The sequence below is a fragment of the Teleopsis dalmanni genome, chromosome 1 (assembly GCF_002237135.1).
Source record: "Teleopsis dalmanni isolate 2A chromosome 1, ASM223713v2, whole genome shotgun sequence".
Classification (NCBI taxonomy): domain Eukaryota; kingdom Metazoa; phylum Arthropoda; class Insecta; order Diptera; family Diopsidae; genus Teleopsis; species Teleopsis dalmanni.
This window is the reverse complement of record NC_051846.1, coordinates 216,254,340-216,267,711: the sequence shown is the minus strand read 5'-3', so window position 1 is coordinate 216,267,711 and position 13,372 is coordinate 216,254,340. Positions and strand designations below refer to the sequence as shown.

At 31.2% G+C, this 13,372-nt stretch overlaps 3 protein-coding genes across 3 annotated transcripts in view; 1 reads left to right on the top strand and 2 right to left on the bottom strand.

Moving 5' to 3' along the window:
- The window catches only part of LOC119672047 (mini-chromosome maintenance complex-binding protein-like), a 37,268-nt gene that overhangs the window by 10,277 nt on the left and 13,619 nt on the right, over window positions 1-13,372 (bottom strand). The window lies entirely within an intron of this gene.
- Window positions 3,754-8,852, bottom strand: LOC119672040 (cohesin subunit SA-1-like). The gene is made up of 13 exons (XM_038082991.1): window positions 8,598-8,852; window positions 8,220-8,532; window positions 7,991-8,164; window positions 7,725-7,929; window positions 7,567-7,661; window positions 7,382-7,512; window positions 7,020-7,322; window positions 6,129-6,964; window positions 5,707-6,065; window positions 5,480-5,639; window positions 5,286-5,416; window positions 4,340-4,880; window positions 3,754-4,273 (listed from the first exon to the last, which is right to left on the bottom strand). The coding sequence occupies exons 1-13, from the start codon at window positions 8,669-8,671 to the stop codon at window positions 4,212-4,214; spliced, it is 3,384 nt and encodes a 1,127-aa protein (XP_037938919.1). The 5' UTR covers window positions 8,672-8,852; the 3' UTR covers window positions 3,754-4,211.
- Window positions 9,315-10,609, top strand: LOC119672043 (transcription factor Adf-1-like). Its single transcript, XM_038082993.1, has 4 exons — window positions 9,315-9,474; window positions 9,546-9,696; window positions 9,746-9,902; window positions 9,978-10,609. Exons 1-4 carry the CDS (start codon window positions 9,472-9,474, stop codon window positions 10,555-10,557), a joined length of 891 nt encoding a protein of 296 aa, XP_037938921.1. The 5' UTR covers window positions 9,315-9,471; the 3' UTR covers window positions 10,558-10,609.

The following is a 13,372-nucleotide window of genomic DNA, read 5'->3' as shown; positions in this document are numbered from 1 at the left end:
GTGTACGTCTTTCTCCATGCACATTAGCATTTGATTCAAAATTGACGTTTTCACCGTTTTTCATAACAAGAGTGTCACGAAATTTTCCACATTGCAGTCTGGTGTCACCATTATCACTCTTTACTTCGTATTTTTCTAAATATATTTCTGGATCCACCATATCTTGTATCATACCACGAAAACGCACTAAAGCATGGTTCTTGAGTTTGTGCAAAGGCGTATAGTTTAACAATGGGACTTTGGCCAAAAATTTTGGATCTTTCAATGCATCGCTTAAACTGTCAGTTTCTGTGAACTCCTCCAATGTTTTTGGCAGTATTATATTTTCAGTTTCAACCGACATTTTTAAATTAACTTAATAAACTGATTAGCTTTTATACAAACAAAAATCTCATGAAACTACTTACAGCTTTTCGCGCTAAGATAATTTGTCGAATTTGGCAGCACTGCTATTGACTGACAATCAATAAGCAGGGTTGCAATAATTTTTTATAAATGTTTTGATGAGATTTTGGTGAATCTTGACAAAATGTATAACACTCGAGATAAATTTATTACACCCTAGGTATTTTTCCATAGAAGCAAGATTGCTTTGAATTTCACAGCTGTTTTATATAACTTTACAGAATGTGATTTGATTTGACATATGTGTTTATGAAAAATTTAGAGTAATTTTATATGTACTCTAACAACATTCGACTGGACAAAAAAATTTGACAGATCAAGAGTAAGACTAGATTGATTCCAGATTGACTAACCGAAAATACTATTAGTTTTATTTTCTTGCTATCGACTGCATTTGTCTCTTAGGGTTTAAATAGATTCATGATCAATTAGTTCATGATTTTCAAATCAAACTTAAGAACAGAGATCCAGAAACTTACGTTCACAATACAACGTAAATATCTCGAAAACTCTAGACATCTATCAGTATTATAAACAAAAAATGACATAAACTTTGTTTAAATGTAAAATTTTTATAATTTTACTTTGGGCATTTCTGTCCCTCCTCGAAACGTCGACTAAGTTTGTTTTATCAAAGATTGCGTAATTTACGCAATGATCTTAACTCCCTCTCCAAGTATTACAATATGTGAAAATTAAACTCAACCCTTGAAAAATCTCGACAATTGTCTGATTGGTGTAAAACACAAATGTTTCAAGAGTTATAAATCATCATAAACTTTATAAATGGAAGTTATTTTCACTTCTAAACACAATTCCATTCCACACGTTAGTCATGTTATCAAGCACTCTTCTACTCTTTGAGCTTAAAAATGCTCTGAATTGACACAATCTGCTAAACGTACAAATCAAACCTTTTGGTTTGGTCCGTATTCGAGTGTTTAAAAAGTGTGTGCTTCGAGACTACATTACCTACAAGCGCAGACCTAAAGGCAAACATTATTTCAACTCCGCTAGCTATAAAAATTCTAACATCAAATAATTAGATGACATTTTGTTGTCCGTAGCGCGAAGATAATTTAAAAACTTAACATCCATCCATATGATGTTAAGTAATATATATAAATAAATGTTAGAGCTTCATGCAGAGTGCCACACAGTAGTTTGTGTAAGTAGAGTACAATGCCCTAAGTAACTTGTACCAATGTAAACGACAAAAGCTCAAAGTTACTTAAGTAACTTACTAAGTAAACAGTGGAAACAAAGTATAAGGCTGAATTAATCTTCTGTATATGACTTTTACCTTTAAATAATGGGAGTATTTTGTATAGCAACTTTTTATATTTATTAATATCATTGTTAACATTAGCTCTATTAATTTAAAATAAATGAACGATTTATATTAATACTCCACATAATTCATTTATAACAAATGCTTTTAAATTTTTTCATAAAATAATTCAAAATATCCATCATTTCCCAAAGTAGAATATTTTATAAATGGGAAGACTTGGCAACTTCCATAATAAATTTTTGTGCCATCTGACATTAAGTTTGTTTACACAAATTATTTGATTAAGTTTTGAAGGGTTTTTTCGCGGTTTTATAATGTCAACATTAATGGAACAACGGATTTGCGTTAAATTTTGTCTTACCAACGAAATTTGCTGTTCAGACACCTACAAAATGTTAAAAAAAACCTATGGAGAATCATGTATGTCCAAAACGCGAACATATGAATGGTACAAATCATTTAAAGAGGGCCGTACCGTAGCCGAGGATCTACCTCGCTCTGGGCGTCCATCCACATCAACTAACGACGAAAATGTAGAAAAAGCGAAGAAAATGGTGCTTCAAAATTGTCGTGTGAGTGAGAAAGAGATAGCTGCTGATCTTGGCATTTCCACCGGATCAGCACGTACCATTTTAACCGATGTTTTGGGTATGCGACGCGTTTCTACTCGATTTGTGCCAAAGCTGTTGACCTTCATGCAAAAGGAACAACGCAAAGCTATTGCAGAGGATATGATATTTCAATCTTCTGAAGACACGACATTCATTCAGCGAATAATAACGGGTGATAAGATGTGGGTGTATGAATATGATATTGATACAAATGAGCAATCAACGGATTGGTTGTTTGAAAGTGAGCCAATAAGCAAGAAACCACGACAAAGTCGTACAAAAGTTAGGACAATGTTGATTGTATTCTTCGATTGTCATGGTATTGTTCACTCAGAGTTTCTTCCACAAGATCAGGCGTTTGATCAAATATATTACTTGTCTGTTTTACAACGTTTGAGAGAAAATGTTCGTCTTAAACGTCCAGATTTGTGGGAAGACAATTTATGGATTCTGCATCATGATAATTGGAAATCATATATTGTACGAAATTATTTAGCTAACCACTCAGTAAATATGATCGAACAAGCACCGTATTCTCCGGATTTGACACCAAGTGATTTTTTTCTATTTCCAAAACTTAAATTGCTGCTTCGTGGTAAGCGTTTTGAGACAGTGGATGCGGTGAAAGAGAATGCACTTAAGGAGTTAAATGCCATACCCAAATTGGCTTTTGAATACTGCTTTAAACAGTGGATTAAACGATACCATTTGTGTGTGTCTCAAGAGGGAGATTATTTTGAAGACAAAATAAATACTCTAGGATAATTAGCTATTTGAGTTTTACTTACAATTGCCCACTGATTTTAAAGAAACTATAAAGATGTATATAAAATATAATTATTCCCGATATTTGTAACTAATTTTATATACAGTCAGAATATATTCTAAAAGATAATACTGAATATAAATACTTAATTGTAAACAGCTAAGCAATAACTATGAAAAGTTATGGTCTTATATTTTTTAAACTCCAACAGCACCTTACTTTTTAATAAGCCACTGTTCAAAGTATAAAATTTAATTTATATTCATTAGCTCAAACTAAGCAATAGTTTCCTAGACTTAAATCTTTCCAGTAATTCCTTCCATCTCACAACTGATCCGCTTAACAAGAGAAAGTTAATGAGGTTCTAGTAGCGACCGGATATACGTCCCAAAGCCACTTGTTAATTTTGATGACTAATTGCAGTTCACCATTCCTAAAGCGATCTACAACAATAGCAGAAAGTTACAGCTATTACCACATCTACGCGTACAACTTTCAATCGCCACTCTTTTTAGTAACCATCTTTGAGTTGTGAATACAATTAATATTATTCTCACTTTAGCAACGCTATTCTATAATCTATTGCTCTATTTTATAAAGAAGTAAGCATTTCTGCAGTTGGATATCGGTTTAACTCAGTTTTTATTACTTAAAATCACTTCTCCATTTTTGAGGCCCTATGCTCCAATGGGAGATACAGGAACTACTGATGTTGATGATTATGTCAATAATGTTTTATAACGTTATCAATGCACTAACAATTTCAGTCTCTATATCTAGTGGTATAACATAAGCCTAGCGTTCGAACATGTTTACTCGTTGTATCACAACGTTTACTCGTTGTATTAAAATGTTTACTCGTTGTATTAAAACGTTTAGTCGTATTACAACGTTTACTCGTGGTATCACAACTTTTATTCGTTGTATCGCAACGTTTATTTGTTGTGCGCAACTGCCTATCCAACCTTACTTAACCATTGTGTTTTACACTTTCAAATCTTCCCTCGAATTGTTACGAATTTCCTGTGGCCAATATTATCATCTTTAATCTTAATGTCATGCTTTTAATACTTTTAAATTTTTTTTTTTTATAATTTTGTTTAATTTTACATACATATTTATTTATATTAACATATTAAGCTCTGTAATCTGGATCATTATGTTCTTCTTCTTCATCCTCCTCGTCGTCATCATCATCTATATAATTATAATAAATTGATTTATGTATACTTTGAAAAGTGAATATCATAAATCTCTACTCACCATGATCTCGTCGTTTTTTAGTGTAAGCACGTTTTGTAGTTGCCGGTGCTTGATCTGTTTCACCATGTAATAATGCATTACGATACATAACCAATGGCTGCCATTCTTCAGCTCTGCTCGATGGCATACCAGGTGAAATTCGGCGTTCAAGAAAATTGTAAATCACTTTTCTATCTTGTTTCAAGAGTTTGTTGTTGAATTCGTTAAGAACTTCAAGAAACAGTAATCTAATTGGTGCCGCAACAGGGTCATCGGATACTTCTCCGACAGCAAAAAGTATACCGGCACGATGCACTGCAACTATGGCTTCACGATTTTTAATGGCATCAAAGCCAAATGTCAATGCAAAACGTTTAGCCAATTCCTTTAAATCCGCAAATTCATGAGAATTTCGCGAAACGCTATTATTTTCTGATTGTTGTTGTAAATCTTTGAAGATTGCAATTAAACTTAAAAGTAATGTAAGCGCAAAGTTAATTTTATTAATTTCTCTAGCTTTGCCCAAAGTTGCTTTAATGATGTCTCCATATTCATTATAACACTGCAAATGGAAAATAAAGATTTTTATTAATAATTCTGTTTTTGAAACGGGCTAACTGGTGAATTCTTAAATAATACATTTTTTTAAAAATTAGTTTCTCATACATTTTTTATTTAAACCAATATTTTGACCGTATACTATAGTCATCTTCAGGGTAATATTATGATGTTTTTATAATGTCATTTTATTATCATCTTAACTGAAGATAAAAACCATGAAGATGACTACAGAATATAGTTAAAACATTGGTGTAAATAAAATTATTTTTAAAATTTATTTTTTAAAAAAGTGTATTATTTAATAATTAACTTTTTTTTATAAAATAAGACACTTATAGGAAATCAGTCTTGAAACCATTATTTACATCAATTAAAATATTATTTATGTATACCAAAGATTTCTTACTTTAACATAATATTTGAATATACCAGCACCAGTTCTTGTTGGTATGATGTTGTATACGATAAGTTTACAGTATGAGGCAAGGAAATTGCGCTTTTTATGCAGTTCTTCGATACGCGTTTCATCTTGAACAACTATTAAATATTTTACAAAATTATATTATTTGTATTTAAAACAATTCCAAAACTATTACTAACCCTCTTGCTTTAACGAAAATACATAGTGTTGTACAAAATTATTTAAAATCAGTTGTTCATCTAATGTGGATTTATATTCTAATGTGCGAAGCGGTTCCATGTCATGCCGACATAACTGATCCGAAAATACAATTAGTAAATCACAAATCGATTGATAAGCCTAAAAATCAAATACCAACATAAGTAAAATAATTAATGATATAATATAAAAATTCTATGCTAGTTACAGCTTCTTGTATGGGTTCTGTAGGTCCATCACGTGTTAATTCGAAACACGCTGCCATATATTTATTCAAATGGGACTTTAACTCGGCGGTACTTTCTTCAAGATTGGATTTTTCACATTGATTTTCCAAGTAGTATAGACCCCAACTTATGGAATAGTAGCAAGCTTCTATGCAATACACAATTGCTTCACTAGGTATATGTACTTCTTCGCTATTCTTTGATTGAATTTCGTCCACATCTTGAAATAGTGAGTCAAACAAACTCCAAGGGTTTAAGTTGTGTGATGAAAATAATATAGATACAACTTTCAATGATATAATAACATTGTGAATTTCATCTTCATTTGGTGTGTCCGTAGCTTTAGAAATATATAAAGTTTATTAATATCAAACAGTTATTTTTTTTTATAAATAATACAAACCTGCAATAATCGTACGCCAATCGTCAATGGAATCTTTATATTTATTAACGGTTGTATCAATAATATTTGAACGCGCTACATCACAACGCGTATACGTAGCACTACCCTCTGTACATAAATATTCAAGTGTTTTAGAGCATGCTTCGAGTACCTCACGATCTGTATGCACTGACATTATGTAACTTATTTTGTCTAATAATGCTTGTAAGTTAGCCTCCTGTCGATTTGTAGTGTAAATATCTAATTCGAAATATTGTGGAACAGCAAGTAAATTTGTCAATTTCTCACTGTCTGCTTGATATTTTTCTAATAGAGGTGGCAATGTTATAATAAAATGTTCAGTTAATTTAGTTTTTTCATCCTGTATTGCTTTTAGTTCTTTTGAATTCAGTGTGACTTTACGATTGCTTGCACGCCCAACCGGTGCCTCACCAGTTGCTGATTGTTTAACACTACTGACCATTATTTCTATTAATGTAGACTCCTGTTTGTTATCTAAAACTTCTTCATTAATGCCAGGTTCCTCTAACAATAAGTCCGTCATACATTCCCAATCTTTGACCATCGGATTGCTGTCTATAAATGAATCAACCAAATAAGCACCGTGTTCATGCAGTTCAGATTCAATAAAGAACTGTACTAAATCGCGTACTAACGGTGTATTGGGTAATCGTAATTTTCCGCGTCTGGTTTTCGACTCTTCCATATCAGCAGTTAAATGAAATAGACGTACATTAAGAAATTCTGCAGCAGCTTGTGCAACGCCCCGGTGAGAAGAATACACCAGTTCGTAAACAATTTCACAATCTTTATCTGCCAGTATGTCAGGATGTATTCTAAAATATATATAATAAAAATATGAATAATTTAAATAGTTTATTCACCACCTACTTTAGTATGCTTATAACAAGTTTGACTGCATGTACAGCAACTTCAAACTCCTTGTCCAGTGTCATCGCAACAATACGATCTTTAAACTTTGAGGTGAACAACTCCAATTTGCCTTTTAACTCAATTTTATCATAAAGCGGTAATAACGCCTGTAAGCAACGTAACCGCACTTCGCCGACTTTGTCATGAAGAGTCCAACCAATGTATTTAAGATAAGAGTCATCTAAAAAGTTTTGTGGATAGTTTTCCATCCAAACCCCAATTTCCGCCATACAAATTGCACGTATGTCAGGCAACGTATCTCTAGTTTAAAGTGAAACAGTATAAGTTAAATGTCAATATGATGCAGATAATGAAATTACCTATAACGGTGCACAAAGACGGATTTAAACATGTATGTTAACATATTCTTTATTTCATCCATATTTTCTTCCAATTCAGCACGCTTTGCCATTAAGGACTCTAAACGGTCTGAAGCACGACGATCACGTGACTGAAATATAGTTTATTATAATTTTCATGTGTAAATAAAATTGCATTGCATTACCTTTACTCTCTCCGCCTCGTACTGCTTAGCCGCATTGTCAAAATTATTTGAAACTAAAAGTGCCACATCCACTAGGGCCGTCATCAACTTCATGGCTATGTTAAAAATATTTTCATTGATTTGGTTTTATTGTATTAAAATTATTAGTAGCAACAAACCTGCTAATGTTGCTGTATGACGAAAGGCTCGCACTTGAGAGTCCGACAACCCAGTTAAAAGTGATATAACATTATCCATTAAAAATTGATCATATATTATGGAGTATTGACACTGTTTTACAAGCGTTTGCACAAAATCACAAAAATTCATTTTGAACTTTTTCCATTGCAGACCCGACATTATTAAAGGATATTCACCACTTTCCTATATAACACAAGAACTTATCAGATTTTATTACATTTATATGTAGGTATGCAAGCACAACCTCATCAAACTCTTCAGTCATTTTACGTATGACAGCAGTGTGCTCCATTGGATGTTGCATGTCAGATGATATTTTTCCTTTGCAACCACTAGCGTTGATGAAAAACTGCATTAGCGAAATAAGAGCCGAATCTCTATTCTGTTTATATTGTTCTATCCAATCGTCAACAATGCTCTAAAAATGAGTTCAGTCAATAAAAATATTTCTACATATCACACAGTACACTTACGGCTATTGCTGCCTTGGAATGGCGGACTATAAAATATAAACTATTTTCATCTGTGGTAACATCGCGTTCAATATCAATTCGCTCCTGTTCCTTTTCAGCGTGTTCTTTTCGTGGCCGCTCAGCACGCTCACGTTTTTCGCCTGGTGGCTTACGTTGTGTTGGCTGTTTTCTTTTACGCACCACTGGTGCATAGAAATCATCCTCGTCATCATCAATAATAGGTGGTTTATCGCGAACGCCACCTCTTGCACGTAAACGTGTCATACGTTTTGTTGGACTATCTCCATCAGAAATGCTTTCATTCAATTGGTCTCTTATATGAAAAGAAAATATTTTTGTTGTTATTGATTCCCGCCCAAAGTAATCTAGTATATTTACCCTTGTAGTCCTTCTTCATATTCCGGCGGTGGATCATCCATACGTATACGTTTACCACCACGCCGCGCCATCATTATAGTTTTATAATTTTCTATTTATTATATAAATTTATTTATTTCTATTTAAAACAAAAATTACTTTCATGTTTTGCGTTGCGTCCTACAGTTTGTTTTTGTACTAAACTTATTACTTTTAGTACAAACATGGTTGCATTCGTAATATTAAATTATGAAATCTATATTCAGTGCGTACTAAAATTGACAATGAAGTTGAAATAATAAAATTTATTATTATTATCTTTTTGGTTGAAATAAAATGTTTTTATATTAATACAACTAAAAAGTAAATGTTGCGAGCTATGTAGTATGCAACGAATGCACATATTAAAACAATTTTCGGTTTTTATTTGCGTTTCGTGCGTTGAATATGTTGCCAGACTAAAATAAATTTTTATCAAAACGTTTTATTTTAAAATATTCTATCAATATGTCATATTGATAGTTTTTTATAATTATAATAAAATTATTTTGATTATAAATATTTTTTTTTAATATAAAGTGTTATATAATAATGAGAACTAAATAAAATATATATGTGAATAAAAATTAATAATCTTTGTTATATATATTTAGCTTGGCAGTGCTATAATATTCATATTAAAATTGTAAACAATTATTAATTTGCAAAACGCAAAAACGCAACATTATAATTTAGTTTTTGTTTGAAATATTCAACGTATAAACGCAAAAACGTTATTTATGCTTTGCTTATGTTGGAACATCGAATTATATTGAAATTAAAAACATAAATTCAAAACATTTTGTAAATCAAAACATTAAATTTGTGCAGAACTAAGTAAAAGAGAATAAATCCAATGGTAAATATATTTATTAAAGATATAAGCATTAAAACTATTTATAGTAAAAAAATGTCTTACTCTTTTTGCAGAAAGAAAACAGTTATTTAATAAGCGATGAAAGTTTAATAAATGAAATAGAAAAGCATACGGTGCTATATGAAAAATGTACAACTATATTAAAAAAGAAGAAACTACGGGATGAGGCATGGGTGACTGTAGCAAACGCAATGGACATTCCTAGTAAGATAATAATGTAATATTAAAGAAAAATAATTGAATTCGTTTTCAGAGGAAGCTTGTCAGATTAGATGGCGTGTAATTCGGGATCGTTATGTGCGCGAGAAGCAAAAGATTGAATCGCAGCAACGTAACGGTATTCGATCAACACAAAACTGGGAGTATATGCCACATTTGCAATTTTTATCCGGACATATAAAACACAGAAAGTAGGGAAAAATACATTTCAAAAACAACTGTTATAAATGCATATGAATAAATATATATATATTTTTTTGTTCTAGCACACGATTTAAAATGGCAAACACGTCTTTGCAATCTCCAACGTTTTTAACTCAGTCATATGAATTTAAATCATCACCGCATACTGAAGATGATAACTCAAATTCTGATAAAAATCAAGTTGAAGCATTCAAATTGAATAGACATTCTCCACAATTATCCAGCTTAGACGATGACAATTCCATACCAGATAAAAATCAAGTACAAGTATTTAGATATAATAATAGTACTTTTCCATCACCTTCCAGCCCAAATGAGCAAACCACATCATATGCCTTTGACAGAACCACCCCATCACCATCCACCATTAATGAGCCAACGTCATTTGTCTTCATTAGTAACACTCCACCATCATCCACATCATATAGTCAGGAGAAAAAGACAGTAGCTTGTGATGATATCAAGGAATTGATGACTTCACTGAAAACAATAACAGACAAACTACAAGTAAAAAGTGAACATCAAGCATTTTTTGATATAGAGGCCTCATTACTTAACAAGATGCCCGTTGCTAAGCAAAATGAAGTAAAGGTTAAAATTCTTCAAATGCTGGAAAAAAACGCTAGACCATTTTCTAGTTAAAAAATAAATGCATATATCATAAATCAAAGTATTCCTAATCAAAATATTAAAAACAATTAATTTATGTTTGACATTATAATTAATTTATTATAAAAGTAATTCAGTTCTTAACAAAGTGTTATAAAGCATTTATCAATTTACGTACATCAAATATTATTTAAGTACTAAAACTATAATTAATTCATATATAACATTGTGATAAAAATTGTGTTAATAAAATGTAGTATTTAAATTTTTAATTGTAATTATTTTTATAAAATATGACTGCAATTTAAAATTTTAAAAAGTCAAACTTTAAAGCTATTATTATAAATATTATCTATTAATATAATACCGCAGTTGATTCTTGTTGAAAGAATTACTAAATACTGTGTATTTCTGGGAGTTCTCGTCGCTATTAGTATAGGATTTCTCGACTAAGTTTCAGTTTATTCATGTGCCAGTATAATTGCATTGGAAATATAAAGTATCTGTTATTTTCAAAAAATTATGTATGAAATACACCACTCCTATATTTTCTGTCAATACAGGACGCAAGTTAATATTAGAAGATAGAGATGTTATCCTCCATATCCTAAAACATTTTCATTTTGTCCGTCGTGCTCTCCGTAAACTTTTGCTTAAAATTGTTGTGTACAAACCCGGAATAAGTTTGGAAAAAAAATAGTTTAATAATAAAACTTTTTAAATTAGTTTTAAAAATATTTTATTTTTACCAATATTTGCACAATAGACTTTATAATAATCTTAAGGGTACTACAGATGAGTATTAGTTTTAATAGAAAAACAGCATCTTCCACAAAATAAGTTTAAAACTTTAAACTAAGCCTTAGAATCTTAAGGCTGAGTTCACTTTGAAATAAATGCTTATATAAATTAGGAAATTGAGCTTAAAGCGACATATGCTCTGGTAAGAATGAACAAGTTGTAATCTTTGGATACTTATATCGCAGAAAACATAAACGGAAAACAAATCCATGAGTTAGGAAGTGATTAAAGATATAGTGAAGGTATTTATAGAGAGAACAGAATGAGTGTTTCATATAGTGAAGAAATAAGGAAGTTGATGTGTCATAATTGAAACTATATTGAGTCGAACGATGAAACCTTGCTACTTTGGAATGGACAAAAAGTTGTTGTTGTAGATATAGCCCGCTGGGACCTGCTTCTGAAGTCCCTTTTGGAGGTGTCGAACAGCATTTTGTCAACGATAACGACAAGTGGCTCCGGGTCGTACTTCCGGTCGTACTTGGAACAAATAATCGATTTCCGTTAATAATCAAATTTTGTCAATGATGAACACATACCTATATGCATTACAGTAAATGATCTGGAATTTATGGAATTAGGCAGATCATACACTATTGTTATAATTATTACTATTGAAAAGAAGGGATAATGCACTGCGACCTACCTATAAGATCTACTGTGCCCCTTAGTCGGATTAGAGTATTTCTCCAAATTCGATTTTTTTGATGAAAGATAGTATAGAACCTATCTTTCCTAGTCTTGTTTTCTTATCATCCATAAAATATCCTCATTGGTGTTTCTTCCACTTGTGCATCAGTGCCGGGCACTCCCCAAGCACATGGTATGTAGTTTCGTTCTCTTCTCTACATTATTAGCAGTCTGAGTTGGATTGAATTACTAACTTCGTTAGGTGATATTTCAATCTACAGTAACCGGTCAATAATCAAGCAATCATACATTATAATACTATGCAATTATTATCCGCAACTCTATTTTATTTCAATGTTTTATTTATAATATTACTTTGTATACTATACTACTATTATATATAATACTATATTGTACTTTATTATATTTTACTTTCCATACGCTAAGTGAATGGAACTATTACATTGTAATAAGCATTAGTTTTGTTTTGCAATGATTGCATATATTTTACTACAGATGTATGTAGTTGAATAGAATAGATTTCTCAAATTATCCTTTATTAAAATCCATGTCAACTTATAAATATTATACCAAGAACTACATAAATATCACGATCTTTGTATATATCACAGACCCAAAATCCTTCATGTTGATTTATATTTAATTAAATACAAATTGTATGAAATAAATTTATATAAATAAATTCTCTATATAAATTCTAAATAATTGTAATTATGAAATAAATTTATATAAATAAATTCCATATCTCCCTCCCATAATTTTTTAGTAACCTCAACGATCTGTCAAAATCTGACATGAATGAAAAAAATAAAACTAAGAAATACGCATAAACGCATATACGCGGGCATTTTCACGCAAGTTTAAAATACAATATATGATGAAGAGTGTTTGAATTTTCCATAAAAAAATGTTTATTTTGTGATAATTCGAATTATGGGCGTAAAGGATTTATGGTCAGTTTTCACACCTCACGCAAGCCGTAAACCAATTTCGGAGCTGCGCGGGAAAACTGTGGCAATTGACTTAGCTGGTTGGGTATGTGAAAGTCTTAATGTTGTGGACTATTTTGTGCATCCGCGCCATCATTTAAAGTAATAATAATTTAAAAAATAAAATATTAAGAAATAATATTAAATTCAATTTAGAAATTTATTTTTTCGCACTTGCTATCTAATTTGGGAGGATGTTACACCGGTATTTGTGTTAGAAGGTACAGCACCGAAACTCAAGAGTCAAGTAATTGAAAAACGCAATGAAATACAATTTAGAGGAGTAAGACCTAAAGACAAAGATAATCTTAGTCAAAAAACAGATTCAACACAGTCAACAAACTCCCAAAAGGACAAGGGACGCACACGGTTTAATCACGTTTTGAAACAATGCGAATCCTTATTGA